Raw genomic sequence first — 27,945 nt, forward strand, 5'->3', positions numbered from 1 at the left:
CCTGAGTGACCTTAGGAGATGCCAGCTCTGAGCCCAGTGCTTCCAGGGCTGCTTGCTACAGACAAGTTTCCCAGAGCACCTACCTACCCACTGTGAGTCAGGTTCCAGCCGTCAATCTCCAGAAATTAGGCTCAATGCTGTGGCCTTGGCAGGGCTTGGGATACTGGGCCAGGCCTGTGAACAGGGAAGGATTATATCACAGGGAGCCCTGTGGTTGGCCTAGAATCCTTGGAAGGGAGCCAGGTGTGTCTATGGTAAACCAGCAGTGGACACGGGGGAGGGGTGGGGGGGGTGACATACTCCACAGTGCTTTGCATGGCTTTAATTAGCTTCCTGCACAGCCTCAGGGTCCCAGAGACCCTGGTTGGACACTAGCCAGAGGCCAAACTGATGCCCAGAACCTGACCTAAAGGATCCTGCTGAGCCAAAACCAGGTGGGTAGAGATAAAGAGAGGTTAGGGTGGGCCAGAGCTTCGGCCCAACCCCCCCACCCCTTCCAGGTCCCTCCCCATCACCGGCCGGTGATCTCATCCATTCCTGGGCTGTAAATATCACCCAAATGCTCACGACTCCCAAATGTGTCCTCCAGCCGGGCCCCTCTCCCGAGCTCAGCCTGCACAGCCCACGCGACACCCCCGCCCAGATGTCTCCTGGGCCTCAACAAGCGTTCCTCCTGGCACCCCCTCCTTGGGGACAGGCGCCCCTTGCCGGCTGCTTAGGGCAGACGCCTGGGAGCCCTGCCCACCGCCTCCAACCATCCTGTCAAGTCCAACTTGAAACACATCCCCTGCCTTCTGGATCCGCCACCCCTAAGGTCTGGCCAGAAAGTGGCAATTCCATAGTCTCTGCCTGTGTGCAGACCCCACACTGTGCGCCGCTGCCAGAAGAGCCGTCTTGGAAAATTAGACCCTGCCCACTCCCTCTTGAGACAGCCTAAAAGGACGCACACCCTCACACATATATACCTCTGGCCATTGCTTCTGCCCCCGGCCCCCTACCCCACCCTTGGCTTCGACACTACCTTCACTGGCAGCCTGGCTAGACCATTTTCTCCACTCTGTAACATGCCCGTAGACTCCTCTCTCTGGAGAGGGGAGTGTGTAGAGCCTCGAGGTACAGGGCTGGGTCTGTAGGACCCAAGATTTGCATCTCAGGCCGTTAGCCTGGTTACAATACAGCATGTGGCCCGGAAGCCTTCTCTGCCATCACCAGGGGCTGACTTCCAGTTCCCACCTGTGGGCCAGCTGTTGGTAACAGAAACAGTAAATGGCCTGAGGCCAGACAGTGCCTGTCAATGAGGAGCAAGCTCAGCAGAGGTAGTGAACACTGTCCCTAAGGCATGTGGACGAAGACGGGACCCTCTGTCCTACAGGCCACCGAAAGCACCAATATCTGCTGCAGATAGCCAGCTCAGGAACCCTAAGGTTCTTTGTCAATGGAAGCTTCTGGCTCCTGAATTATATTTGGGAAGACCTAGCCTTAGCTCTCAGCACCGCCCCTCCCGCAGACTCAGCAGGCTGCCTTGATCCTCTCAAATAGGCGGAGCTCCTTGTTGTAAGCGGTGGGGGTGGTCGATGAAGATCCCTGTCCCGTCCACCAGGTGCAGGCCAGGGCCTCCTAGGACACTGGGGAGGCCTATGCAGGCCGTCTTCTTGACGGGTGGTACACCGAGCTCAGTGGGCTGTGAGGGTGAACAGGGTGGTGGAGAATATCTCCTAAGGAGAAGGGGCTGGGCGAAGCAGTCCTCTCACCCATGAGACCTATTCCGATCGCAGCATCCCCAGATTTCGGACAAGCAACGATGCCCTGGCCTGGAGCACGGGCTGGAGGTCCCTCTGCAGAGGAACGAACTGCAAGTGTAAATGTGCACAGCCAGGTGAGGTGGCACAGCAGGCCCAGGCCCAGGCCCAGGAGCAAGCCCGGGGGGCTTCCTGGAAGAGGTTCCCTGGTAAGGAAGGACCGGGCCAGACCAGGACCTCAGACTCCAACTCTGCCCTAGGTCTCTCCTTGGCTGCCGAGCACATTCCCCCACTCAGCCTCCTCCCCGAGCTTCCGGATCCCTGGCCGCCCCCATGGCCATCTGGCTCCCCCAATTCCCTCCCCCAGGTCCCTGAATTTTTTTCCTTTCTCCCAGCTCTTGCTCTGGTGGAGGAGGCAGACCCCTTCCGGTTCCCCTCACTACAACTCTCTCGATGTTTTCTGTCCAAGTGGTTCTTTCCCTCCTGTGTCTGAGGCCTTTTCAGCCTTCTCAGCTCAGACCTCAGAGAAACCATACATGCATCTTCTTGCCTGTGCTGTTTTAAGCACATGCACGCAAACGTGTTGTCTGTGTGGCTCCTGCTCTGCCATGTGTGTCTGCTCTGTGCTCACGTGGATTTGTGGCCACACGTATCCTCAAGGGCTGTGGGGTGGGCACGAGGCACCTAGGCATGAGGGTTGTGACCTGGGGCCCTTGCACGAGCTTGAACTCCCCTTTGGAGCTATCCCATTCCTGGTCGCTCCCAAGCAGGGGAAGCACGGTCTTTACACCTCACTCTTAGCTTCCTCTTAGGCTGGACAAAACCAGAGTAGACGTCTCCACAAAACCCAGTTTGTTCAGAACCATATACTGCTGAGTATGAAGCCAGCCCAGCTCCCACTTCTCAGAGAAGTTGGCTGAGCCCAAGGATGTCAGCTCTGGGGCAAGCTCACTGGTGCAGCTGGAGGATGGTGAGAATGTCACCTCACTCCCATATGTGAGTCCCCCACCCCCACCCCACCCCACCCCCGCTCAGCCCAAACTGCCCCACCGGTGAGGGTGGGCAGTTCTATCTCCTCTCAGGCCTTCTGTGCAGTGTCTGAAGGAGATGCTATGCTGGGACCCACCCTCGTTTCTCACCACCCACAGTGCCGCAGCCCAAGAGGCCACAGCTTAAGAAAAGAGCTCTTTATTCCACGTCATCCGATATTTTACACAAGTAAAATAAAATTCATATCTCTATATACCGCGATCCGGGTGGGAGGCGGCGTTCTGGAACAAACGCCACCCCCGCAACCCTGTAAACATGATGGGTTGGGGATGGGAGTGGGCTGGTGGGGAGGCATCTGTCAGGGAGGGCCTGGCCTGCCCCTCAGAGCCTGTCCCTGGCTCTGGATGGCGGCATGGAGGGAGACCCCATATGTACACAGCCTGGTGGCTGGTGGCTGGTCAGCAGGGCCCGAGCACGGTCCAAAGTACCAGTGCAAGGCCCAGAGGAGCAAGGCTGCAGGCCAGGGCAGGCAGGGCCCCCGAACCTTCTGCATCCCCAGTTCCACTGCTCCCACTTCCTGCCTGGCCCAGACGGCAGTGGCTACGGGTGCGGTTCTTTCTGGAACAACCTGGCCTCCTGCGGGGACCCGTGGTGGGCAGTCCCGGGGGCTCGGAACCCCCAGGCCGCAGGGCAGTCAGTGGGGGCTCTGCAGAGCCCGGCAAAGTCCCAAATGGAGAGTCATTGATGTGCCGTGGGCCTGAGCCATTGCCTGGTGGAGTGTCACCGGGAGGCACGCGTCCCTTGAGTGCATTTCCAGCAGACGCCGGCCTCCCGGGTTCCAGTACTGAGGCCTTGTCTGCAGCATCCGGCTGGCAGCACTTGGGGAGGCCCAGCAGCTCCTCATCAGTGAGCTGATTGGTCTGGAAGGGACGGAAGGGCCCCGAAGCCACAGCACAACCCTCTAAGTCACTGGCAGCCAGGCGCTTCAGATCACGGCCTGCCAGGCGTTGGGGTAGGTTGCAGGGCACCTCGGATGAGGAACCTCGGAACTTCTGCAGCCAGGCCCAGAGCGGACGTGCCCTGCAGTCACACACCCAGGGGTTGTCATTGAGTCGCAGGTACTGCAGAGACCTCAGGGGCACTAGGACCTCTGCGGGGAGCATGGAGAGGTTGTTGGCAAACAGGTAGAGGGTCATGAGTCGGCCAAGGTCCCGGAAGGCATGTGGGTGCACACGAGCCACATGGTTCTGGTGCAAGAGGAGACGGTCAAGACTGTGCAAGCCACGGAAAGCGTGCTCAGGAACACTGGGGATACGGTTGCCATGCAGAAAGAGATGCGTGAGGTTGCCCAGGTCTCGGAAGGTGTTATCAGGAAGTGCCTGCAGGTTGTTGTCTTGTAGGTAGAGGTACTGCAGAGCTGCCAGCCCACGGAATAGGCCAGGCCCCAGCTCCTGCAGGCCGCATCGGTCTAGGTGCAGCGTGTGCAGGTGGCCCAGGCCACGGAACGTGGTGGGGTCCACGACACGGAGCTGTGCATTGTCACTAAGATCTAGTTGCTCCAGGAGGGTCAGACCAGTGAAGGCCGCGGCATCAATCCCGGCCAGCGCATTTGAGTGCAGCCACAGGATGGTGAGATTCCGGCATGACTGGAAGCTGGCGGCTGGCACGTAAGAGATTCGGTTGCCGTGCAGGAAGATTCTCTGGCTGGAGGCTGGGATGCCAGTGGGTACAGCCTGCAGGCCCTGCTGGGGGCAGCTTGTTGTGACCTTGGGCTCATTGTAGCACACACAGGCACCAGGGCAGGGCGTTGCTACCCTCCAGGCCTGTAGCCATAACACCCATGCCAGCAGCCGGCTTCCTGTAGGCAGAGAAAAAGGTGATCAGACAGGAGCCCTGAGAGGTGGAAGTTGATGCTGGAACCAATTCTCCTTGAGTGGGGTCTCTGGGGGACTGGGCAGACCAAAGGCTGCCAGCCCTGGGAACGGGGATGGAGGACCTCTACTGGGTTGTAAGTTGTCTTTGGAGACACTTCTATACGGGTGATCATGTCTGAACCTCCCCCTCCCCCTGCAGCATACCACACTATCTTATACCTGCTGACATGACTATGGCTTTACCCCTTGGTGATAGCCCAGTTGGTCACCAAAACCACACATTTTCTGGGGTAGCATAAATACTAGCTCAGGACTCCAACACACGGAAGAATCCCGGGACCTGTTGGTTATTTGCCTCTGCTGGCCTTAACTTCATGCTCGGTCCTATTAGGCTACAGGTTAAGATGAAGAGGGGCAGTCTAGCTCTTGGGGAAACACTGTGGGAGCTGCCTGAGGTGCACCCCTAGACCTGTCATGTTCCTTGGCCCAGCCTGTGTGTGTGTGTGTGTGTGTGTGTGTGTGTGTGTGTGTTGGCGGGGTGTCTGAGGCTCACAGTCTATGCCCAGCCCATTCCCCTATAGCTCTCAATGACCTCTGACAACAGGGATTCTAGGAGACCCCCTCGTGCTAAAATGGGAGACATGCTTGAATGGGGAATCTGCAGCCCCCGGAGGGCTGCCTTTTCCTGTGGAGGTCTCCTGAGGTCTGGAGTAGGTCTTCTCACTAGCATCTCAGCTAACCAAGGAAGAGGAGTCTTAGGAAGGCTGGGAGGGAGGGAGGGCACAGGATCCTACCCCAGGAGCCTCTCTCAGGCCCCCAGGGCAGGCTGCTCCTCCTCCACACAGCCTCCCTTTTAAGCACTTCCTGACTTGGCTGTGAACACTTTCTGCAGCCTCCTCTCCTGGCCTCATTCTCAGCTCCATCCCTTTCCAGCCTTCCTGCCCATCCCTGTTGCCACCCCACTTCTCTCAGTGGCCCCAAGGCACCGTGCCCCATCCTAGTCTCTGGGCCAGATATACCTGGGTGTGGCCAAGGACTGCAGCTAGGGATGGGGTGCCACATCCCTAGGAAACAGCTTCTTGGCCTGTCACTAGAGCCCCATCCTTTCGAATGCCTGCCGAAGGCTCTTTCAGGAGTGAGTCTATTAAAATGTGAATCCCCCTGGGAGGGTTATGGCTTATCAGCTAACACCTCCATTGACAGCTAACACCTGTGCTGGCAGCTAGCTAAGCGCAGGATTCTGCAGACAGGAGGCCGAGGCTGGCTAGGCTTGGAGTCGAAGCTTGAAGTCGGAGGGAGGAGGGGCAGTTCAGAAGCTAGCTTTCCTCACCAAGCCTTGGCCTCTGGGGACTTCTCACTGGACCCCTTACCACAAAGGGTCCTCTTCTAAGTGCGCCAACTACTGCTCTAAATCCTGAGCCCCACAGGCCAGCCAAGCTTAACAGCTGAGCAAGATGGGAGCCTCACTTCTTTTTTTTTTTTTTTCTTTTTTTCGGAGCTGGGGACCGAACCCAGGGCCTTGCGCTTCCTAGGAAAGCGCTCTACCACTGAGCTAAATCCTCAACCCCGGGAGCCTCACTTCTAATACTCAGTAGCCCTCTTCGAAGAGCTTGGGTTTGCTGGGCCTCTGGTCATTTGCGGGCAACCAAGGTGGCAAGCTAGGCCCAGAAGCCCCCAATCCACAGATGCCCCTCCCTGGGCTAGCCATGTGTGGGATGCAGATGAGCCTGAGGCTGTCTAGGCAGCTAGCTCCCTCTCACATTCTCCTCTTACACATCCTTCCTGGGACAGTGGGGCTTGGCCTTGTCAGCACCCCACGATGCCCTATCTGCTGTCACAAGAGGACACTCTACCATGTGTACAGTGCTTCCTGGTCTTGAACTCAGGCTGGGAAAGTGGGGAGCTTTCATGCCCCTATGGCCAGCCTTGAGATTTTACTGCCATGGGTGACAGCTAGGTCACATTATAGCCCAGTTGTGCTAAAGACTGCCTGTCACCTACAAAGCCATGCTACTGACTAGACCTCTCCTACACCCAAGGCACCACCGATCTCTTCGTGCCAACCACCACATCAGTGGTGGGCTGAGACAGGCTGTAGCCCCAAGGCCTGAGGCTGCCCAGTGCTAACTCAGCTGGGCTCAGGGTTCCCCGGGGCTGAGCCACTGTAGGGGGTGGGCAACCAGAGGCCTGGCTATGCTCAGCTTCACCAGGCATAGGAAGGTAAGAGACACAGCTGTGTTTCTGTTGGAAATCAACTTCTGAGAGGCGGCCCTTCTCACCTACCCTGTCAGCACAGGGGCTGGGGTAGGCTCTTCTGCCGTAGCCACAGTAATTGGCTCCAGCCTGGCCACCCTTGGGGCCTGCCCACTGGTCTCCATGGCAACTCCTGCGCTGAGCAAGCATGAGGGGGCATCTTTTTATGAGCTAATCAAACCCAACTTTGCGGCATTGCGTGTGTTCACAGCAGGGCTTTGGGGAAATACCCCAGACACCTGAGCAGGTGTTGTGAGGGTGTTCCTGACCCCAGCCCTGGGCTGCCCTATTCAGTCTCTCTCTGCCACCTTGCAGGCCTTCCTGGCTCATTCTGTGGTTTCTGCAGTGCCCCGAGCTACAAGGCTTCTGCACTTCTGGACCCCTGTATTCCCCGTTTCTTTTTCATTCCCAAGCCTGCCCACTGATTCTCATGGGAGAGGGCCTTTCTTCTGAGGAGCAGCCTAGCCCTCTGGCCTCCCTGTGGCCTCCACCTGACATTCCTAGCCAGTCTTGTTCATGGCACCATTCTCAGAAAGCCCCTGGCATGCACGCGTGGGCAGAAAGTGGTCTTGGGAGGTCCATCTCTTCTCACATGGCATCCACGCAGAGACTCCTTCAGAACCCTATGTCCGCTTGAGCCACCCTTGTGAGCTGTGCATATAGCTTTTCACATCTCTCTGTCTACGCTTAAGTCAGTTTTCATCAGACCTGTGTGTGGGTCTCCTCCAGGGCTTTCCATGGGGAACTCACTGGCTGTTGAACTAGGTCATGGTCAGTGGCTTCTGGCTCAGCTCAGGTCACCTAGGGAGTCACAGGAACATGCAGGTGACAGTGCAAAAGGACTGGCTTCCTAGTACACATGGCTCTGAGGTTCCCCAGACCCTGGGTTCCTTCTCCACCTGGGGCAGCCAGATCAGGCAGGATACAGCCACCGGGCTACTCATCTGGTACCCGCAGCTCTTTTGAGTCAGGATCCCATATTCACATTCATGGATGAGGGAACAGGGAGGGGGAAGAAGAGAGAGATGGGGAGATAGGAGAGTAGGAAAGGAAGATGGAGGAAGAGGAAAGAGGAGGGGGGAGGAAAAAGGCAAGAAGAGGGCAGAGGCAAAGGGAAGGAAACCAGGGAAGAGCCGGTGTGAACAGGGAGAAAGGGAGGGGAGGGGCCAGGTAGGGTGAGAGGCTTCTGGGGCCTTGCCCAGCAGCCACTCGAGCCAGCAGGCAGGCACTGCTGAGGTCAGCAGCTCACCTCAGCAGTGAACGGCCAAGCTGAGACTGCCTTCTTTAGCATCTTCCCATCCCACTGCAGTCTTGCGTACACTCTGCCTGCCACCCTAGCCTAGCCTGACATCCCATGGGGATGCTCTCTTGGCCTCACCTGATGAGGCCAAGAAACGGTGCAGGCACACAGACTCCAGACGCTGGCTTTCATCCTTCTACCAGCTGGGTGCCCTCGGGGCCCACGGGTCTCTCAAAGTACAAATATCTACACCATGGGCTTTGGAGGAGCCTGCCGGATATACCACTTGAGGTAGGAAAGCCTCAGTGCCACCAAGGAATCCACTCCTTACCATCAGCAGCAGTCCGTTTCACAGACCAGGACACCAAGGAAGTGGGTAGCGAAGCCCTGCTCACATATGGTTTAAAAGGAAGGGAGTGGGAGACAGAACTACCCGAAGGGCTGTCAAGGAGAGTCTAGCCAGTTCATAAAGGACAACTGCTACGTGAACAGGGCAGCCGATGGGTGCTGCTGACTGTTGATAGGCACTGGGACGTGGCTCCCGTGCTGTCTAGGGCTGGGAGGCTTTCTCCATGGATATACAGAACTGGGGTTGGAAGGACGTAGAAGGGGCTGAAGCAGTCCAGAGGAGACCACAGTATAAGGCAGAACAGCTCAGCATGCAAGACCAGAAATAGCTCCGGGAGAGGTTGGATGGACCGAGGTCATCCCCACACTGCAGAGTCACTCTGCCATCATATCTTCACTGACCCCACCCCCTCTGTACCCCACACATCCACTCACTTCTCACACACACGCCCTCCTTCCATCCCTCATCGGCCACAGACACCCACGGTGACAGCTTGTATCCACGCTGTGCTTCCTGGGCCCTCCCCAGAGCACAGTAAGTGGGGGGAGCAGGAAGGTGGTCGAAGCTTCCAGAGGACAGCCCACCCTGTGTCTCCTGAGGGTGTGGTCACCAGCCTCTGCTGCCCTGTCCGGATCCCTTGAGACCTTGTTCCTTATTGATCCTGACTATAGGGCAGAACAAGGCCAGGTCGATAACGGGCAAGGTCACTTGCCATGGTTGGCAGCTATAAGACCCACGCCGATGCACCTCAGGCCGGGACACAGCAGTGGGGAAACTGAGGCCTGGTATGTGTTCTGGCTGCTTGACATATTGCAACCGGAGCAGAGCTGTTGGAAGTGGCTTTGACTATGTCAGGTCATCCTCCTGTCCTCAGAGGACCCACAGGAAACCCCCTGCCTCTGCCTCTCCAGTGTTGCATTAAAGGCATGCACCACCATGCCCAGCTTTTTCATCTTCATTTCTGGGACAGAGGGGCATGAAGCTGCCCAGCTTGGTCTTTAACTTGCGGTGCTCCTCTCTCAGCCTCCCCTGTAGCTGGGATTACAAGTCTGTGCTACCAGACTCTCCTAGGAGTCCATTTCTTGTCCCTGTTCATTCTTACTTAAGGGGCTCCTGAGCCTCACAGGATACTCACCTCCTCGACCCCGCCCTGTGAGCTCTTCTCTGCAGGCCTATGGCATCAAGGTTCTGTCTGTCTGAAGCCCATCCAACTCAGTGTCCCTCTCCCTGACAGACACCTGCCGCCTAATTACCTGCCTCTCACCCCCAGGCCTCCTCTGTGGTCCTGCTGCTAATTCAATCCATCTTCCAGGCTCCGCTCCAGTCCCCAGGGACACTAATGTGGAACTAAGCAATGGCTGGCATATCCCCACCATAGACATGCTATGAACCTAAGCCCCTGCACTGCCACACAAATGCCCCCCACTCCTGCAGTCCTGACGCTGTCCAGGATGGAGTGCTCTGCCCGGCAGGGTCTTTAGTACTGGATTCTGCCTTCTGTGCCTCAAATCTACTTTCGTGACAAGTATCCTAGACAGAGCCCCAGATCACCCCATCCTATCCCTGAATCTGCTATTGATCTGTGAGGCCCTGAGTGTTAACGCACAGAGTAAGTGCAGGTCTCGGGGTGCGTGCAATACTTGTATATACTAGGCCTCGACTGGGAGATAAGAACATATACTAGGGGACAAGCAATTGGGGTGGGGAAGGGCAGGCTCGGGACTGTGTTGTCGATATGTCATTTGCAGTATGCAAAACAGGGTGACTATCTTATAGAAGCCAGTAACCCTTGGGCACAAGGGCAGAAATGGGTTTTTACAGGGGGCTGTGCAGATGTCAGGACCTAGAGGAGGCTCTGCTACCCTGTGGTGGGAGGAGGTAGGTGACACCTCTCTGTGGTTCCTGTGTTTGTAGAACATGATCAACCAAACAGGCAGGTGGCCTCTGCTGCAGCTAAACTCATTCTTCTATAAAAACACAATGCAGGCCTAGAGGCTGTCATCAGCTCACGCCCTCTGGTTCCCACCCTCTGGGACCCACTGACTGTGCCTCTTGGCCACTCAGAACAATACAAGGTAGACAGGATTCTACTAGAGACGGCCAGTTGACGGCCAGTTAATGAAGCCTCAGCATGCCCTCCTAAGCTGGGCCTCCCCAACCTCTAGAGACTTCTGTCACAGAGCCAGTGGTGGCAGCAGGACAGGCAGGGAGTCCCAGTGGGGACAAGGGATGTGAGAGGGAGTATACAATCCTCTTCAGCTAGATGTGCCCACTGGAATCACCCTCCAAGGTCAAAGCACTGAGTCCATGGAGCTAGAGGAAAGGCTGAGGGGGCCCAGGTACTCAAGAGCCTAAGAGTGGGCTGTTACATTAGCAATAAGCTGTCTCCTTGGCATGCAGCCACATCTATGTGCTTGCCCATGACCCAGGGCTGCTTTCGGCACAGTGACACTGGCACCACACATGGTGTGGCCCACAGTGCTGGGCCCTCTTACAGGAAGTTTGCCGACCTGCTTTGTGACTGATCACCTGCTGTGTGCAGTGTGTCTGTCTTAACACTCACAAGGGCTCAGCCAAGGGCACTCAACCTCCTGTCCAAGGCGAAGGAACCCTGCAGTCAGAGAAGACTATTCACTGCTCTGCCGAGCCCACACGGCTGGGTGGGCTGAGCACAGTGGTCTCTCCTTGGTGCAGGGTTAGCAGAGGGGAACACTGGGCAAGACCAGCACTTGGGGGATTGGAGGTAGCATGTGGAAGAGGAGTAGTGAAATCCTGTTCGGGTTATGGAAAATCAGGTATCTTGCTAAGGACACTGTCAGGAGGCATATAACTAAGCATGCACAATAGAATACGACGCGGAAATCAAAGTGGGAAGCTGAGGCAGGAGAGAGGATCAGGAGCTGAAGGTCAATCATAGCAAGACCTTGTCTCAAAAACCCCAACCAAGGGGCTGGGGATTTAGCTCACTGGTAGAGCGCTTACCTAGGAAGCGCAAGGCCCTGGGTTCAGTCCCCAGCTCCGGAAAAAAAAAAGAACCAAAAAAAAAAAAAAAAAAAAAAAAAAAAACCCAACCAAGCTGAGGGTAGTAGGGAACACTTTGCTCTTGCAATTGGGAGGTGGAGGCAGGAAGATCAGGAGTTCGAGACCATCCTGTCAAGAACAATCAGGCTCAGAAGAGGCAGCTCAGAAGTTCGGGGCCCTTGTTGACCTCCCAGAGGGGCCACGTTGGTCCTCATCACTCACTTAGCAGCTCGCAATGATTTTAAATGTCATTCCTGGGGAGTTCATGTCCCCTTCTGAGCTCTGAGGGCACAAGGCATGCTTATGGGTCACACAATATGCATGTAGGCTTAAAGTTTTTAATCTACCAAAAAAAAAAAAAAACAAGCCAAAAGATCAAAACTGTTTTTAAGAAAGATGAACAGCTGTCCCAGGTATCAGGAGGAAGTAGTGAGGGTCACTCCTCTTCTGGAAGGGAAGGAAAAGGCCCTAACAGGGACACTAACCTGGGGGAGGTGGGTTTGGGGTTGGTAGTGACTTGGCTCAGGAGGGGTCTGCTGGTATGTCTGTCCTGTGTAATCACCTGCAGGATTCTGCAGGGCTCTGATGACCCTTCGCTGCAAATGGCTTCAGAAGCTCTGGCCAGGCTCCATGGAGCTGACTCGAGACATTGGAGCAAGCCAGCACTGACAAACTTCCCAAGACATCAAGGGTCTAGCCTTGGCTAACAGACATTCACAGTTAAGAAAGCAGGATGTATTACGGGCGAGACGACTTAGCCCAGGGAAGGTGGAGGAAGTAACTTTTTGATAAACAGGAAGGTCTGGACCACTTCTGATGACCTCAGAGCCAGCTAATTACGCAGACCCACGGCCAGGATCACAAACCGAAAGTGGGCATCAGGTGTCTTCTGCTGTCATTATCAGGTCGGCATCTCCATCGTCATCACCGTCAACATTGCCGTCACCAGGGATGTCACCATCACCACTGTCACTGTCATTAGCATCAACACTCTCGTAATCACCATCGTTACTGGGCCTCGACCATCACTTAACAGTCACGGTCATGTGTTAGTCAGCTTTCTGTCACTGTGACAAAATCTGAGTCAGTTTTCGGAGAGGAAAGGTTCCTTTCTGATCACAGTTGGAGGTTCGGGCCCATAGCGTGGCCATGTTGGAGGAAGTGTGTCCCCTGGGGTGAGCTTTGAGGTAAGCCCATGCCAGGCCTAGTCACCCACTCTGCTTGGGGATCAGGATGTAGCTCTCAGCTACTCTCCAGTGCCGTGCCTGCCTGCCACCATGCTCCATGCCATGAGGAAATGGACTAAGTCCAAACTGAAAGCAAGGCCCCATTAAATGCTTTCTTTACAAAAGTTGCCTTGGTCATGCGTCTCTTCACAGCAATAGAACAGTGACTGAGAAGCCCTATCACACAGGGAGTAAGTGACCATTATTTCTAGTCCAAACAAGGCCCTGAGGCAAATCCCAATAGGATACCCGGTGAGACCAAGGCACACCCCGTGGCCCCCAGGATCCCTGCAAACTTACCCAAGCCCCCAAGGACCACAGGGCAGAAAGATACAGCTATTCTGGTCTCCTTGATTCCCCACAGCACCTCACTCTTTGTCCAAGCCTTCTTCCTTGGGCTGGCTGAGGATTGAGGCTCAAATGTAGGTTCCACCCACTTTTAGAGTAGTTAGAGAAGAGACCCGGTCCCCTGAGCCTGTCACCAACACCAGCAATGTGAGGATCACGCTGGCCTGGCACCACCTCTCCAGGACCCTATAAATTGCCTATAGCCTTGAATTCACACTGAAGTGTCCCTAGCCAGGTCTGGGCTGGAGTTTAGTGTCCTGCCTTCCCAGATGTTAACCTATGGCTTGACACCCAGGACCGGTACCCAGCCTTTATGCCTGACTGTGGTCACTACGATTCAGATGTGGAGTTGGAGAAGATGAGGCACAGAACAGCACAGAGGAGCCATGAGAACCCTTTGATGGAGCAGCCACAAAGCCACTCTGGCATGGCCCCTGCTGTGTGCAGAGAACGCTGTGCCTGTACTGAAGGACAGAGGCAGTCAGGCTGTGCCTTCAGCATATTTGGAGCTGTGTGCTGCCTTCCCAAAAATGGTCTTAGCAGGCTCGCTGGCCTGTGTGTGTGTGCTGGGGGCGGGGTGAGCTGCACAGCACAGCCTGCCACACACTGCAAGAGTGCCGAACTCAGGCAGCATCGGCCGCAGCAGCTTAGTAACCAGGTATAACTGTTCTTCCTACCCAGCCCACCACCATCACACTCTGTGAGCTACATACAGACCCCTGCTCACTCTCCTTTGGAATGATGGTGACCGAGGTGCATGCTCTGTGGAGAGTTGGGGACAGAGAGACATGCAGAGAAAGGGTCTCTGCTCTTGGCATACAGGGAAGCCCAGGGCAGCCCCTACTTGATGGCTCGGAACCTGCCAGTTCACATGTCCCATCTCAGCAGAACCCTGAACATGCTTCCCCTAAAAAGGTAACCAACAACTCTCAACGCTGTGGAAAGGCACCGAGGCAGACAACGAGGAATTCAAGAGGTGGCAGGTGGAGGGCCAGAAACTAGGGGGAAATTCTAATTGGTCCACCCAGGGACAGAAGTGGATTTAAAACAAGAACAGGGTGCTATGTCCAAGGAGTCACCAGAGAACAAGAAAGAGTGTCTAGAAATTAAAAATAGAATCGCTAAAATTAAAAGAATCAATAGAAGGGTTGGAAAACAAGGTCAAGGAAATCTTCCAGAAAGAAAAACAAAAAGAAAAACTGAATGAGATTCAATGGGCAAATGTAGGTCAACTGTGTTTTAGAGCATCTGTATAAAGGGAGAACAGAAAATGGAGGGTAAAAAAAAAATTATCCAAGAAATAATACCATTCCTAGAGCCAAGGACCTGGACCGGCACTGGGCATTCACAGCGAACTTGAAGTTCCTGGGCACTGAAAGATTCCAGGAGGAAAAGCTGGGCATGAGCAATGCAAGGTAGTACTGAAGCTCCCCAAAGCAGCCTACATGTCAGTCAGGAAACTGCAGTGTCGCAAGGCTCAGAAAGGCTTTTAAAATATGGGATTCTGGTCTCAGCCAGCCCAGCTTGAACACATTTGCAAACATGGGAGGGCTCCACGGCCCTTCGCTGTCCCTTCCTGACAGGTGCTTCAACCGAAGCAAAAACAGTCACAGAAGTCAGTGTGCATCCCACGAAAGGAGAAAGCCTCAGGGTAGCAGGACAAGGTCCTAAATGGGACCCAGGGGACAATGGAACACACAGTGAAGAGCTTGCTCTCCCATGAGGTGGGACAAGAGGAGAAACAAATACTCTACCGTCGGCCGTAAGCCGAGGAGAGATGAAGGACGGTGAAAGAGAAGAGAGTGAGTCCTCCTGAGTGGCCAAGTGCAGGTTAGGGAGCAGAGCTGCAAAGCTGGCATCTGAGCAGGGATGTGCTGGTCTCTGGGGCGGCCCTAGATCAGCCAAGGGTGGCCGAGGGTGGACCTGGGTCTCTGACCCACTCTACGTTCTTGACTGTGGGGCTTCTGCAATGCAGAAGTGTCTCTTGAAGGGATACCCAGAGGTCCAGCTCTGTAGTCACTGTCCCTCAGCCAACCCTGATGCCCCCCCACACCCTCTTTACTGTGGGCCTATGACCCTGATGCTTCCCAGCCACCACTCTCTTCTCACTGGTGCTGCCACTGTACCACCCCGTTAGGTTTCAGCCTCCGTCTCAGGTTGTCTTGGGGTCGGGGAGGCAGTTGAAAGTCAGTAAGGGCCACCTTGCACTGGAGGTGGGACTCAACCCCTGGGCGTCAGCTTCTCTATTTCTCAGAGCCCCAACCTGCGACAAACCCCACAGCACACGGGCAGGGGCAATGAGAATAAGTAATTGCTCTTTTATTAACGAGTGATAAATTATTCCTATATGATTGTGTGTGATAACGCTTGCTTATTCGAAATCAATTTGGAATGGAAATTGCTGGCGGCTTCTCACCTGCGCGGGTGGAAGCCAGGCACTACTGCCTCATACAGAAAAGGAGGTCACTGGATTCTGGCTACATCCTGATGCCGCTGCATTTAGGATGCTCTGGCAGACACGGGGCGGGGGAGCCATGGGGCTGTGAAGCTAGGGAGACCAGGTACCTCTAACCTCACTTCTGGGCAGCACCTCAGCCTCTCGGTGGCCTTCCTCCTGTCCCTACCTGCAGCTCTAAAAACTGCAAATCTCCCTTGATAAAGTGCTTGCCCTGCAAATCTGAGGGCCTGAGTTAGGACCCACAGCACCCTCAGAATAGCCAGATGCTACCGGTAGTATGAGCCTCTAAATTCAGAACTGGGAAGACAGGAAAGACAAGGCCAGGAAGACTGGTGCTCACTGGTCAACCAGGCTAGACAAATTAGCAGGCTCCAGGTTTGGTGAGAGACCCTGTCTCAAAAGGAAGGTGGAAAGCTCCCACTACCAGTCAAGGACCCAGGTTCCTTTTGAGCTGAGGAAGGACCAGACTGGGGGAACCGTGACACAGAACCATGCCTCGTGACAAGCATCCAGTAGCAGTTCCATGTCTGTCTGTCACAGGCAACCACATGCCCACTATAGGCAAATGGCAGACTTCCTGAGGATGCCCAGGGCTGGAGGGACACTGATCCTCTCCTGCTAGGGGGAGGCTCCTGCACCCAAGTTCTGAGTTTCTGTGAGTGCCCCTCAAGAGTGACTTCACTTCTGTTATGGATGGGTGTTTGTATTGTCCCCAACACCACCACCTTTTTTAAAAAAAATTTGAGACAGTGTCTTATACTGTAGGACACCCCAGGCTAGAATTTACTATGTAATCTAGGCTGGCCTCAAACTCTAGAGGATGCCCTGCTTCAGTTTCCCAAGTAGTGGGCATATGCCCAAAGCCCCAGTCCCCAGTGTGATTTTATCATTCATTCATCTCCTCATACATTCATCTCCTCACTCACTCACTCACTCACTCACTCATTCATTCATTCATTCACTCATTCATTCATTAATTCACTCACTCATTCATTCATTAATTCACTCACTCATTCATTCATTAATTCACTCATTCATTCATTCATTCATTTTGAGAGCACCAGAGAATCAGGTTCACTAATACTCTCTTGTATTGGGTTCCAGGGAGGAAAGAGAAGGGGGCCCAGTTTTGCAGAGTCATTAAGACTATGACTGGGAAAAAGGTAAACGCTTTTTGAAGCTTGACAGTGAGAGCCAGGTGTACGACCTGGGCCCTGGGTGTGACCTCTGTGAGGTGAGAGTCTAGAAATAGCCCAGGGCTCTTCGTTTTATCTTCCAGTTTATGTGTATGGGTACCCTGTCGACCACATGGGTATCATGTGGGTTCTGGGTACTGGGAACCACACATGGGCCCTCTGGGAAGGGCATTCTGTGCCCTTACCTGCGGAGCCAGGCCTGGAACTGTTGATCTTTCTGCCTTGCCCCCAAATGTCGGGGCTTTATTTATTTTTTTTTTTAGATTTATTTATTTATTATATATAAGTACACTGTGACTGTCTTCAGACACACCAGAAGAGGGCATCAGATCTCTTTACAGATGGTTGTGAGCCACCATGTGGTTGCTGGGAATTGAACTCAGCACCTCTGGAAGAGCAGTCGGGTGCTCTTAACCACTGAGCCATCTCTCCAGCCCTTGTCGGGGCTTTATGTGTGTAACCTGTACACCCTACCCCTCATATGAAGGCATTTGAAGGGAGTTAGTGGGAGGTGGTTAGGGTTGGATGAGGTCTTAAGGGTGAGGCTTTGAGATGGATCAGTGGCCTAGAAGAAACCCCAGAGAGGACATTTCCCACAGCACGAAAACCATCTGCCAGGCAGGAACAAGTGGCTCACTAGAATCCGACTGAAATGCTGACGCTCTGATCTTGGAGTTCTAGCCTCTAGAACCAAGAGAAAATTAATTTCTGCTATTTGTGACGCCCAGTTCATGGTATTCCGTTACGGCGGGGTGAGCTACAACCTCCTCCTCAAAACTTTGGAGTATTCTCTTCAGGTTTTCAGAAATGAGCATGATTTGGTAAAATCCAAAAAAAAATCTTTCCTGCTTGTTCTGTTTGGTGTCACGTTGATGCCATAATAAACAGAAAGAAATACATCAACAGCCCTGTTCCCTGAGGTCCCTGCACACCACAGTCTATCTTGTAGGGCAGCCCTGAGTCTATCAGGGGTTGGGAGCCCTGGACCCACTTGTATTGGAGGGGTGCCAGGGGCCCCCAATCTCTGAGTTTATTCCTTCATCTGGAAAAAGATCAAGAACCATGATGGGGTTCACACCTGGTTTGTGAGGGGCGGCTGTAGTGATACTGCACAAGAAATGTCCAGCCTGCCAGCTCAGAACTGCCAGTGGCACTCCCTGAGGAAATGTCCCCACCCTGTGGAGGAGAAAGCCCAGCACTGCCCTGCCCAGCCCTCCCGCAAGGCTTTGTTCAAGCAACTCCCCTTTGGGCAAAACTACATTGTTTCCAGGCCCATGGCCTTGAGGCCCCTCTCTGAGTACCCAGTCCTTTACAGCCTGGCCTTCGCTCCTGCCCACCTTCAGACATACAGGGGACTCTGTGCAGTCCTCCCGGGGTCAATGCCTACAAGCTCTGTCTATGGGCTATAGGGTCCAGGTATCAGCAGGGCAAAGCAGGTCCTTACCATAGATGTTTCCAGGGGAAGCAAGGACAATGGGTGTCCACACACAGCCTGGTCTTAAGCAAGATATGGACTGGGAGCCTTCTCTCCCTGACTATCTGCCACCACAGAATCACATTAGCAAACCCTGCCTCCCTAGGACTGTGGTCACAGCTGATAAAGGTGGTCATAGGACGTGAGGACCTGGGGATCCCTGGGAGTTCATCCCCTGAGGCTTTGGATCTGGGGAGCTGTTTTGGGAGGGGGGAGTGTGGTGGAGATGCTGGGGCCACCAGAGACTTAGGAGTATATGCCACTGCTCCTTGAGCTGCTGGCTGTCACTGAGGCCCTAGGGAAGAGCTGGGAATGAAGCAGCCTTCGGTGGAAGGGAGGGCTCTGAAGAGGTCTGATACCCACCCCCCACCTTGAGGACACCTTGAGCCACCATGTAGCCAGGCTGTGGCTCCAGCAGCAGGTGAAGGATGAAGTACGTTAGGGCCACCATCTGTCTCGGCTGTGACGGGCTCTCTACTGACATCCAGGAGGGATGTAGATGGAATATCTTTATGGGAAGAGTTTTTCTTTTGCCAATTTTCGAACAGGAAGCCAGACACTTGTCACACCTGTCCTCGTGTCAGCCTTGCCTGACATAAATTGGGGCCGAGGCAGGGAGATGAAAGACAGCCCGGACACGGCCCAGTGTGCAGAGACCACGTGTCAAGCCTCGGAACACACAGAGCCACGAGGACATCCTGCTGGGGCCATGCACAGTGAGCTCCTCCCCTGACCCCTTTCTCCCCCCCCCCCCGGCCCAAAGGCCAGCCTACCCTGTTACCCCTGCCTCCTCTGGAGCAGAAGGACACCTGCTCTGACATCATAGCAGCCAGGGCCCCCTGCCCTTGGCCAGCTTGGCTAGGAAGGGAGAAACACTACAGAGAAGGTGGGCCTCGAGGGGGCGGGCCTCAAAAGGACTGGCCTCAGGGTCCTCTTGCCCCTCTGTTGATGCCCACACTGGACCCTTCCGTCTTGAGATTTGAGGACATCTCCTTGGAGCCCAGAACGGCTTAGGGAGAAAAAATGTTACAAAGATCTCAAGATCGCCACTGCCCAGGGCTAGCCGGTAACTGGTGGTACCAGGAAGACTGCTGAAGGAGGAGGGAGAGGCCAATGCCAGGAGAGGCATTCCTGCAATGGGAACCCACCCAAAGCCCAACCTCCTCACAGTGGGGGCCTGTTCAGTGCCCATCAGCCTTACCAAGGGTCCCAGAGGACCAGACACACCTAAGGCCATGCAGGTAGGCCAGGGATACTCGGTGGAGAACACCAACAGTCCTCAGACAGCGCTGATAGTGTCTATAGCTCTCAAGGAGACCTAAAAGGTCAGCCCTACCAGGCTCCCATGCCACCGTCATGCCCACTCCATACAGGCTGAGGATGGGGGCACTGGACACATGTCAACTAGGGCAGATGAAGACTGAGAGCCCATCAGGGGGACGGGGCAGAAGCAGCCATAGTCACGGCAAACGGCACATTCTGGGCTACCTGGGGTTGGCCCACAGCCCTCTCTGGACTGCTCTTCTAGAGGCTGGCCAGGCTCGGGACAACAGCTACCCTGTCTCTCTATGGAATTCTGTTTCCATCTATGCCTTTAGAGTCCACTGCCTGAACTGCTTCCAAGGACCAGGTATGAATACAAGCAGCCCCTCTCGTGGCCCTGAAAGCTGGAAGGACAAAGGCCTCCAAGCTCCTGGATCAGCCAAGTTCAGGAAGTCAGGCCCCTTCCCAGGGGTCACACTGCACCTCCTATTTCTCAAAGGTATGGAGACCCTACTTCCCAGCTGCATTTCCCAGCTGCTGGGCCTGCCTGGAGCCAGTGTACCCTCCCTCACCCTCCATGCCCTCTCAGTCCAGTGACCATGAGCTAGAACATCACTCCATTCAAGACAGCTGCCAAGGGCTCTCTCAGCAGAAAGGCTGCTTGGGAAGCAGGACAGCTCCAGCACGGGCTCTTCCTGTACCCTCAGTGCTTCCCAGGGGATTGTGATCAGGAAGCTCATGGGGCCCCCACACCTACACCCATTTTCTATACAAAGGTGGGGCAAGGGTAGTGGGACTGACCAAGAGTTAGAGGAACTGCAGGAATTGGGGGCTTTGTCTCCCACAAGGGCTCCAAAGCCATCCCAACCTCAGTTTTCAAGGCCGGTTCCCTCGGTCTATGCTGGAGGAGTCCCATCATTCGGATGACCAGGAACTGGCCAGCATAGCCAAATCAAGCTCCCTGTGGCCAGCTGGCTCTCACCAGCACTTCCACCTTCCCACTATCCACGCCAACAGGGAAGTCAGGAGCCAGTATCCGCCTTTGGGCTCCGAAGCTCTCACCTGCCCCATCTTGGCCAACCAGGCTTCCTAGTGCCATGAGCTTGGGTACTTCCCAACAGATACAGGGGCAAGCAGGTGTCCGGGGAAAGTGTTTCAGCTTTCTGGACCTCCCTCTGCAGAGGAATGCAGAGATGGGGTGACTCTGGAAGCCAGGTGGCAAGAGGTTCCCCATCAAGGGTGGAAGGGGCAGTTCCTACACAGGGGCTTCTAGCCCGATCTGAGAAAAAGTGAGCCAGGCTTTACTCCTTGCAGGGGCAGCCAGGGTGGACTTCAGGCAGGCTCAGAGGCTGACAGGGAAGATGATAGAGCAGGCACAGAGCCTGCTGTGGAATGGAGGACATCTATGCCTATGGACCAGGGATGGGTGACTCTGGTAGGTGTGCAGTGAGGGCTAGAGGGTATAGCCAGGAGGTCAGAATGGACACTGGACTTTCTTCAGGGGGACAGGAGGAGGCACAGATGCCAGCCTTGGAAGATGGATGCAGAGGATATGCCACCATCTGGCTGAATCTGGGGAACCCAGGATGCTCAGTGGCATACAGCTGGGGAAATGGCTGGGTGTCAGCGAAGACAAGAGACCTCGCTGGTGTGAGCAGCACCCAGATGCATATCACTGGTGTGAGCAGCACCCAGATGCATGTCACTGGTGTGAGCAGCACCCAGATGCATGCCACCGGTGTGAGCAGCACCCAGATGCACGCCACCGGTGTGAGCAGTACCCAGATGCATGCCTCTGGTGTGAGCAGTACCCAGATGCATGCCACCGGTGTGAGCAGCACCCAGATGCATGTCACTGGTGTGAGCAGCACCCAGATGCACATCACTGGTGTGAGCAGTACCCAGATGCATGCCACCGGTGTGAGCAGTACCCAGATGCACATCACTGGTGTGAGCAGTACCCAGATGCACATCACTGGTGTGAGCAGCACCCAGTTGCACATCACTGGTGTGAGCAGCACCCAGATGCACATCACTGGTGTGAGCAGCACCCAGATGCATGCCACTGGTGTGAGCAGTACCCAGACGCATGCCACTGGTGTGAGCAGTACCCAGACGCAGGTCTACCCCTGCATCACCTGGGTGATGCTCAAGCTGGTAATCCTAAGGGGCAGCCTAGCGCTAAGGTGGCTGCAGGTTGAGTGGTTGGGTGAACTAAAGGCCTCTAATTGGCCATGCTGGCCTGGCACACTAGCCTGGCACTTGGCAGGGAGGCAGTTATTACTCATTAACCACTGCCAGGCCAGGCGGAGCTGGACATGGCAAAGGGACATACAGGTAGGGGTTGTGGATTCTTAGAAGGATGAAACCTCTTCTTCTCCACTCTCTGTCTATGTTTACTGTGTACCTACAGCATGCAAAGCCTGCTCCTGGCTCATGTGCCAAAAGGCACCCCCACCATTGCCGTGCATAGCTTCCATAATCTCTTCCAGAGAACCCTGCTTTTCTGGTTCTCAGGGCACTAATCTGGAAGCACAAGGATTACAGGTGACACCTTCAGTGACCAGCAAAGGCTGGTGAGAGCCAAGGTCACACAGCAAGTCAGTACTGCATGAGCTGATCCTATGGCCGGCTGGACTCGGGGGAAGGGGAACTTCTGGAAGGTTCCCAAGCTGGCCCCATCTGGGCCCTGGCAGGAGGGTGAAGAAAGCCAACATCTTAACAAGGTCATAATAGCTGGGACAAGTTGAGGACACTGTGTAGGGGACTGCAGACTGGACAGAGACAATCTGAGAGGGCTCCCAGGAGGCAGTGAGCACCCTGGAGCCTCACTCTGGTTTGAGACCCTGAGCACTCTAACACATTCGGCCCCACTCCCTACCTCAGTGGGCCCCTCACCCAGCTTCAGCCTTTGCCTGACATTTCCCGTGACATTTGCTGCAAAGAAATAGAGTCATAAATCCAAAGGTTAAATTTGCACATTGCCTTACAACGCCAGGAGAAACCTGTCCCTCCATCCACCAGGTGCCCATGGGTGCAGCTTGGTGTGGGACGGCCTACTCATCCCCCTGACCCTCCAACCATCACTATTTCCCAAAATGGCATCGTGAATACACCAGGCCACGGAGTTGGTGGCATCGTTTAGAGATGCCCGCCCCATCTGAAACCAAGGTTTCCAGGTGCTCTGTGGCAAAGGTGCTGTGTCAGCAGCTTAACCCGGCCCACCCCAAAGCTGATCATGGAACCTCGGTTTGATATCCAACAATGGCCGGGCAGCGGTGGCACACACCTTTATCCCCAGTACTCGGGAGGCAGAGGCAGGCAGAGCTCTAAGTTCGAGGCCAGACTGTTCTACAGAATGAGTTCTAGGACAGCCAGGGCTACACCAAGAAACTCTGTCAAAAAAAAAAAGAAAGAAAGAAAGAAAGAAAGAAAGAAAGAAAGAAAGAAAGAAGGAAAGAAAGAAAGAAAGAAGAAAAGGAAGAGGAGGAGGAGGAGGAAGAGGAAGGTGAGAAGGAAGAGGAGGAATAAGAAGGAGAGGAAGGGGAGGAGGAGGAGAAAAGTGTAAAGGAGAGGAAAGAAATCCAACCATATTCTATGAAACTCCAATTCCCAATTCCCAGGAGGGCCAAAGAGCACCCCTGGGCAACCTGCTCCCCATGAAGCTGGATCAGCTCCTGAGACGTTTGCATACCACCTCTGCCAACCTCCATGTGCCAAGGTGCTGCATGGGTCACCTGGGACACCACAGGGAAGGTGGCTTCTGCCTGCTCAGCACCTCCCTAAGGATGCTTGGGAAGCCGTACCAATAGCCCTTGCCTCTTGACCTCCACTTCCAGGGTCTGGCTCCCCTGGGGAAAAACTATGGGGGCTGCCATGGGGACACCTCAGTCACCTCAGCCTCCAACCTTCCACAGCAGACACAGTACCCAGGAGTTCTGAGAACAGGGCTGGAGAGAGGACCCCCCCACCCCCTGCAAAGGGCCAGTTGAACAGATGGCCCTCCTTACAGCTGGAACCCTGGTCCACTTACCATGTCACCCACCTGATGTGTATAAAAAGACTCAGATGGCTGGGGGTGGGGTGGGGCAGCCGTAGGCCCTGGCTGGAAGTTGGCCCAAGTGTAGGAAAGGGTACACATCCTGGCCCTGATGCTCTTCACTGAGGACTTGTAGGGAAGTGCAAGGGGGTAGGGGAGTGAGCATGGCTGAAGGCAATGCAAGAGGCCAAGAAAGGTTTGAACAAGTACATCTTGGTGCTTTCTCAGGAAGGGATTCCACACTCCCCAGCTAAGCATGATTCACAAGAATAGTTCCCAATGTGCAAAGTGTTTAAAATACAGTGACAAAAGAAGAAGCCGCAGTACCAAACACCGGGTGTGATGGGACCCAGCCAGGCCCACGCACTCTGGGGACAGGCGGGGAGATGGGAGGCATGTCCCCTACATCCACTGCTAGGCTCCCACTGACGGCTGTGTGGTCAGTCACCTGTCCCTGAATACATTTAACCCTGGAATCGATGAGGTGAGGATTCACCCCCTTTACTGTCTGATCAGAGGAGGATCTGCAGGCCACAGAGGAGCGGGTGAGCGACAGAGGGTGGAAAGTAAATACAGCATCTGCTATTTAGCCACGTGGCTGGCACAGGTGACCTTGGCTGGGTGTAGCCAGGCCACAGGGCAGGCATACAGAGGGGTGCAGAGGGTACCAGGCCCTGAAAAGAAACAAAAACAGCCACCCCAGCTCTTATGCATCTGAGGGTCCAGGCTCGGGCTGGCCGCCTCTGCACCCAGGCTGGCGGAAAGTCTCAGGCAGCCCTGCCTGGGGTTGAAAGTCAAAACTCACAGAATGGGGGCAGGGCACATCAACTTCACTGACCAGGCACAACCCAGTGCCAGGAGCACTGTAACTCTGTGACAGAGTCAGGTCCTTCTCATATACGCCATAGCCTTCCATTGAATACATGCATGCACGCACGCACGCACACACACACGCACCCCCCCACACACACACACAGAGAGAGAGAGAGAGAGAGAGAGAGAGAGAGAGAGAGAGAGAGAGAGAGAGAGAGCGCCTTTCTTGAATGCACAGCTTGATGTTTCTGGGAGACTTTCTGGACTTTCTGGGCCCTGGGCCCAGGATTGCAGAAGGGCTCCTTCTGCCTCCACTCCCAGCTGGACCCTTTCTCTCCAAAGGAAGGCATGGTGCCAGGAGCGTGGCAAGTAAAGGGTGCTAAAGCCAGGCCTGGATGGCAAGAGGTAGGCATGACCCTGCTGACCCTGCCCCTCACAACTTACCGCTTGCAATATGCGACAGCAACAAACCCTGGTTTCTTCACAACCAAGGAGTCAGTCCTTAGCCTTCCAGAATAGCAGGCTACTGAGTGCCTCTCCCTGGGCCGTTGGGCCAGCCAGCCTTGGGGAGGGGGTGTTCCTCCTCTTGGTTGCTGTCCTTTTACTGGATGACCCCCACTAGCCGACTCTAACTGTAACTACCGGTCAGTCCTGCCCGAAAGAACCACAGGCTCACTTCTGCCCCTCTCCCAGCTCACCACTTCCCTCATTACCCCAACATTTCTTCCAGGAGGAAGGAGGGGCCTAAATTGGCAGGAGTCCCAGGAAAACCCCTATTGACTAGGAGTTGAAAAAAGCACATTCGGGGAATTTTAAAGCAGAAATGCTGGGGGCAAACCTTGGAAGCAAAGTTTAGTGGCTTAGACGGGTACTTCCAATACTCGGGGCCAGTCTAGGCTATATGGTTACACCTGCCTCAAAGCAAAACAATAAAAACCCCTTGGGAGCTAGGCATGGCTAGCCCAGCACACAGGCGGGTTTCTGAGATCAAGGGCACCTATCTGTTCTACATAGAGGTCCCAGGCCAGGGCCACCCGGAGACCCTGTCTCAATCCAGGAAAGGCCCCATGCCTGGGTATAACCGGCCAACACAAAATGGACTGTTTTGTTCTGTTCATTTTTTGTCTTACTGATTCTCTTTCTTTCTCTAGTTTGTCTATTTTGAGGTTGGTTTTTTTTTCTTTTTTTCTTTTCGGTTTTGCTATTTTTCTTGGCTTTGTTTTATTTTGTTTGAGAGAGAGAACATGGAGTTGGTTGTTAAGGAGGAGGACCTGGGAGGAGTCGAGGAGGGGAAAGAATATAATCAAAACATATTGCATGAAAAAATTAAAACAAACAGAGCCACCTCCTTGGGAAAATTGGACTGACCCCACTGGGCATCAGCTTAGAAATGCCGCCAACAATTCCAGATTGCCGGCCTAGTCACAGATGAGGAAGGCTGAGACAGGGAGCCGGCTCTTTAAGAAAACACAGCAGCAGGCTCCGCAAGCTCCCCTTTGCCAGGTGGGATCTGGTGCAGACCACACCTGCTGAGGTCTTGCCTTGGAAATACACCTTCCTCCCGGGGACTGAAGAAGGACAAGAGACAATGCAGCTTCCGGGATGGAAGACAGGCCTGGGGCTCAGTGAAGGGAGTAGCCAGGTGTTACCCCACACAACACCTGAGCTAGGTGAGCACCACAGAGCCACTCACCAGAAGGTCACGGGGTAGAATAACTAATGTGCTAAAGGCAGGGCCTCTCCGAGGCCATGCTGGGTTGGATGCCCTAGTTGAAACTGCAGAGGCAGCCAAGTGTGCCCAGGGTCAGACCCTTTGTCATGGTAGTGACCTCAAGCTGGGATAATGGATCTTTCCTGCCCAGGTAGATTCCAGCCCACCATACACCACCCCTGGCCCAACCCTGGCTGGTGGAAGAGAATGCACCTCCCAGTTTGGGCTGGAGACACTGAACAAAACCCCTAAATACATTCGGAAGGCTTTTGGTCCAGAACTGGGCAGGGTATACACATAGCCCTCCTAGGAACACAGGGGCACCCACACCCAGAGACAAACAGAAACATGAAGATATGCTTAAAGGTACTCATGGTCATGCACAATCACATATGTGCAGACGCACACCATGTTACACACACGTACTTGCACACACAGACTCAAACACTGTGAAGGAGACTCCAGGACTTTCCCCTCTGTCTGGGGGTCCAGCTGTCCAGAGTATCCCTACTCAAAGCCCAAGCATGTCTCCATGTGAGTGGATCCTGTTAAGGGACCCCAGCATGTGCTAAGCATGAAGATCGCAGCAGGCAGGCTGCATAGATACATGTATGGTCATAGGTGTGTAGGCAGGAGTGAGAACAGGGATATGCACCCAAGTACAGGGTTGTGCCTATAGCATTTATGTGCATGGGCACACTAGGGTAGATTTGGTATGAGTGTGCACTGGAGGTGTGCAAGACTGTATGTAGCCCACGTAGACACGTGCAAAGAAACGTGTGTGCAGCCTGCGGCACCATGGACATCAGCAGGGTAGATAGGGTGGGCACCTGGGGAAGGCAATGTGTTCACTCCTGATTCTCCAGGTAAGGAATGTCTAACCTGCACGAAGCCCATCCTCCCTTGCCCCTACTGTGGGGGCTTCGCACCCGGATGGGAGGAGGGAATCCCACAGGGCTGCCAGGGAGGGGGTGTTTCGAGCACCAACGCCCCTCAATGGAGCCTCTCACTCAGGAGCCCTCCCGATCACCGAGGAGGAGACATTCCTCTCTCTGCGTGTGTGTGTGTGTGTGTGTGTGTGTGTGTGTGTGTGTGTGTGTGTGTGTGTGTGTGTGTGTGTGTTTCTCCTCCTCCCTACCTGCTCCAGGGACAGCTCTGGGATCGCTCTGTCCCCCACGCCCTCTGCTGCTGCCGACACCCCTATTTATCCCCACTCCGTTTGACCCCCAAAGAAACAGCTTCTTCTGAGCAGGATTCGCTGGGCAGACAAGATACCCCATCTCGGTCCGGTGCCCACGTTTCTGCAAACCCGCTCATTAACCCATTCGCCGCCTTTGCGCTCGTAGGTGGGACCCCGCCCTTCTAGCCCTCAGTTTCCAACCGGCCCTGGTCCAACATCTGGAACCTCGGACCCGCCATCCCTGGCCCCGTCGTCGCTGTCAACTTTCCCGCAAAGCCGCAACTTTTGCGGCTGCCGCGGGCTCCGCCCTCCCAGGGCCCAGTTACTAGCGGCCAGCGCGCGGCGTGGCACTGCGGTGGCCCTCGGGAGCGACCGGCGACCGGGCTCCAGCTCCGGCAGCGCGAACCATACTCTGTGCCTCCCCGCCCCGCCCCGCTGCAGCCCGGCTCGGGAGCGGCGCGGACACTCACCTCCGGAGGACGCCCTCTTCATCTTCGGGGTCGAGCGGGGCGCGTCGGGCACTGGAAGCGGCTTCGGGGCGGGCGCCCGTCTGCGCGCGGCCGGGTCCGCATCCAGGCGCCGCCGCTCCGGCCCGGTCCCGGCCCGGCCGCGGGACGAGGCTCGCGCGCTCCGCTCTACCGGGCCGGGCTGGGCTCACGGGCTGCGGGCACACAGGGCGAGGGCGGCGGCGCGGACTGGCGGGGCGCTCGCAGCGCGGGCCGGGAGCGGATGAATGTTTTATGGGATCATGTGGTTTGACGCGCGGAATCC

The 27,945-nt window shown here is 55.1% G+C and overlaps 1 protein-coding gene across 1 annotated transcript; it reads right to left on the reverse strand.

Annotated features, from left to right (window-relative positions):
• Positions 1–2,911: 2,911 nt before the first annotated feature.
• Positions 2,912–27,905, reverse strand: Rtn4r (reticulon 4 receptor). Its single transcript, NM_053613.2, is given in 2 exon segments — positions 2,912–4,587; positions 27,645–27,905. Coding segments are annotated over 2 exon segments (1,422 nt in total). The 5' UTR covers positions 27,667–27,905; the 3' UTR covers positions 2,912–3,187.
• Between the last annotated feature and the right edge of the window lie 40 nt (positions 27,906–27,945).

Source organism: Rattus norvegicus, chromosome 11 (assembly GCF_021556685.1).
Source record: "Rattus norvegicus strain SHRSP/BbbUtx chromosome 11, alternate assembly SHRSP_T2T, whole genome shotgun sequence".
Lineage (NCBI taxonomy): Eukaryota > Metazoa > Chordata > Mammalia > Rodentia > Muridae > Rattus > Rattus norvegicus.